A 1,687-nucleotide genomic window follows, 5' to 3' on the forward strand; every position below is an offset into this window, starting at 1 on the left:
AGCTTGGTGAAGGTAACCACCTACACAGTCAGTGAACCAGTGGTGCGCCTCTTCTACTGCACTGCTTTATTTGGGGTGAACAAAACTGGAGAAGTATTTGATGTGGCACCCAAGAACAATGAGGGCAGCTGGCACAATAAAGTCAACAAGTAATGTATTTTTCATGCTTTTTTTTTTTTTAATCAGCCATTCAGCATAATAATCCTCTCATACTGGACTACATTCTAAAACAAGCTGTTTTAGCTTCTTTCCTCAAACTGTAGCAGACCTTGGATCAAAATGCTTATTTGATATTTGCATGACCAAAATCCAGTTCAACAGCTCTTTGATGGATTCCTTGTTGCTTGTTTTTGGTAACTCTAAATGTGGGTTGTCTCTTGTTATCAGTTGGCACTATGAAGTTGAATTTCACTGCGTGATCCACAATGATAAGAAAAGCGTGTGGCTGGTGGGTGAATCAAAGGGAGAGATTTACATCGGCTTCCTTGTGAGTATACAAACCAGCATTACTCCACATTAAGCGTTAATTCACCATCAAAACCATTCTGAAGATGAAAAGAATTGGTATTTTAGGAAATAATCCCCTCCCTTGAACTGTGGACACTCATCATCTCTTGTGAACAGATTTAGTACATGTCTATAGGCAGAGATGGGCAGTAACGCGTTACTGTAATCCGATTACTTTTTTAAAGTACTGAGTAATGTAAGGGATTACTATTGCAAAAAAATGTAATTAGATTACTGTTACTTTCCCGTAAGCACACTGTGTTACTAAACCCTGATTTTTGTTTGTGAGAGTGTCTCATGACAATGACGTAAGCGCGTGCAACACCCGTGGCAGCAACAGACGTGTGTATATCAACAATGGAGAGAGTACGACCATGCAGCGTTTAAAGCATGGAAGTACTGACATTGGTAAATGGTAAATGGCCTGTATTTGTATAGCGCTTTTACTAGTCCCTAAGGACCCCAAAGCGCTTTACACATCCAGTCATCCACCCATTCACACACACTGGTGATGGCAAGCTACATGTAGCCACAGCCACCCTGGGGCGCACTGACAGAGGCATTACTTTGAGTTTGATTCCATAAAAAGTGACAAAAACATTAGCATCCATTGTGCACTCTGCGTGGGAAGAAAACTTCTTTCTACAGCGAAAATTTTAACTTCAAATCTGAGCAACCACCTAGCACACTGCCACAGGAATGTGAAAATCACAGAGAAACCCCCGGATCCCCCCACTGACATGACCATTGAGGCACCGGTGATAACACTGAGTAATAAGACACCGATGAAAAGACAGAAGCTGACAATCATATCCTCTTAATTTTCAGTTTCCCATGAGTCGGGAAACATCCCTTCAAACAGCTTTCAGTGAACTGAACATGAAATGTGACGAGGAAGAGGAGGGGAAGAAGAAGAGGACCCTGATAACAGCTGTGATAATGGATAACGGTAAACATCAGACCTGGAAGTAAAAGATGTTTACTTCAGTTGATTTTTCATGTTAATTTGGTCTCAGAAAAATAGTCAAGATATTCACTTTTCTGCAGCATATGACTAAAACATTGTATTCCTATGCATCACTGCCTAGATTTTGCACCCTTGCTTTAAAATAATGGTCAAGATGATGCAGGGTATTCAAATATTGTAAATAAGAAGACGGTTAAGTAGAATTCCACCACA

General features: G+C 40.5%; 1 protein-coding gene across 1 annotated transcript in view; it reads left to right on the forward strand.

Annotated features, from left to right (window-relative positions):
• Positions 1-1,451, forward strand: part of tep1 (telomerase-associated protein 1) — a 39,465-nt gene extending 38,014 nt beyond the window's left edge. Inside the window, exons 49-51 of the mRNA XM_005729162.2 lie at positions 3-149; positions 388-487; positions 1,336-1,451. Of these exons, the coding sequence (XP_005729219.1) occupies positions 3-35 (33 nt within the window). The 3' untranslated portion in view covers positions 36-149; positions 388-487; positions 1,336-1,451. The remainder of the gene's footprint in view (positions 1-2; positions 150-387; positions 488-1,335) is intronic.
• The last annotated feature ends 236 nt before the right edge of the window (positions 1,452-1,687 follow it).

This window comes from Pundamilia nyererei, unplaced genomic scaffold, assembly GCF_000239375.1.
Source record: "Pundamilia nyererei isolate P.nyererei 1_Seehausen unplaced genomic scaffold, PunNye1.0 scaffold00031, whole genome shotgun sequence".
Lineage (NCBI taxonomy): Eukaryota > Metazoa > Chordata > Actinopteri > Cichliformes > Cichlidae > Pundamilia > Pundamilia nyererei.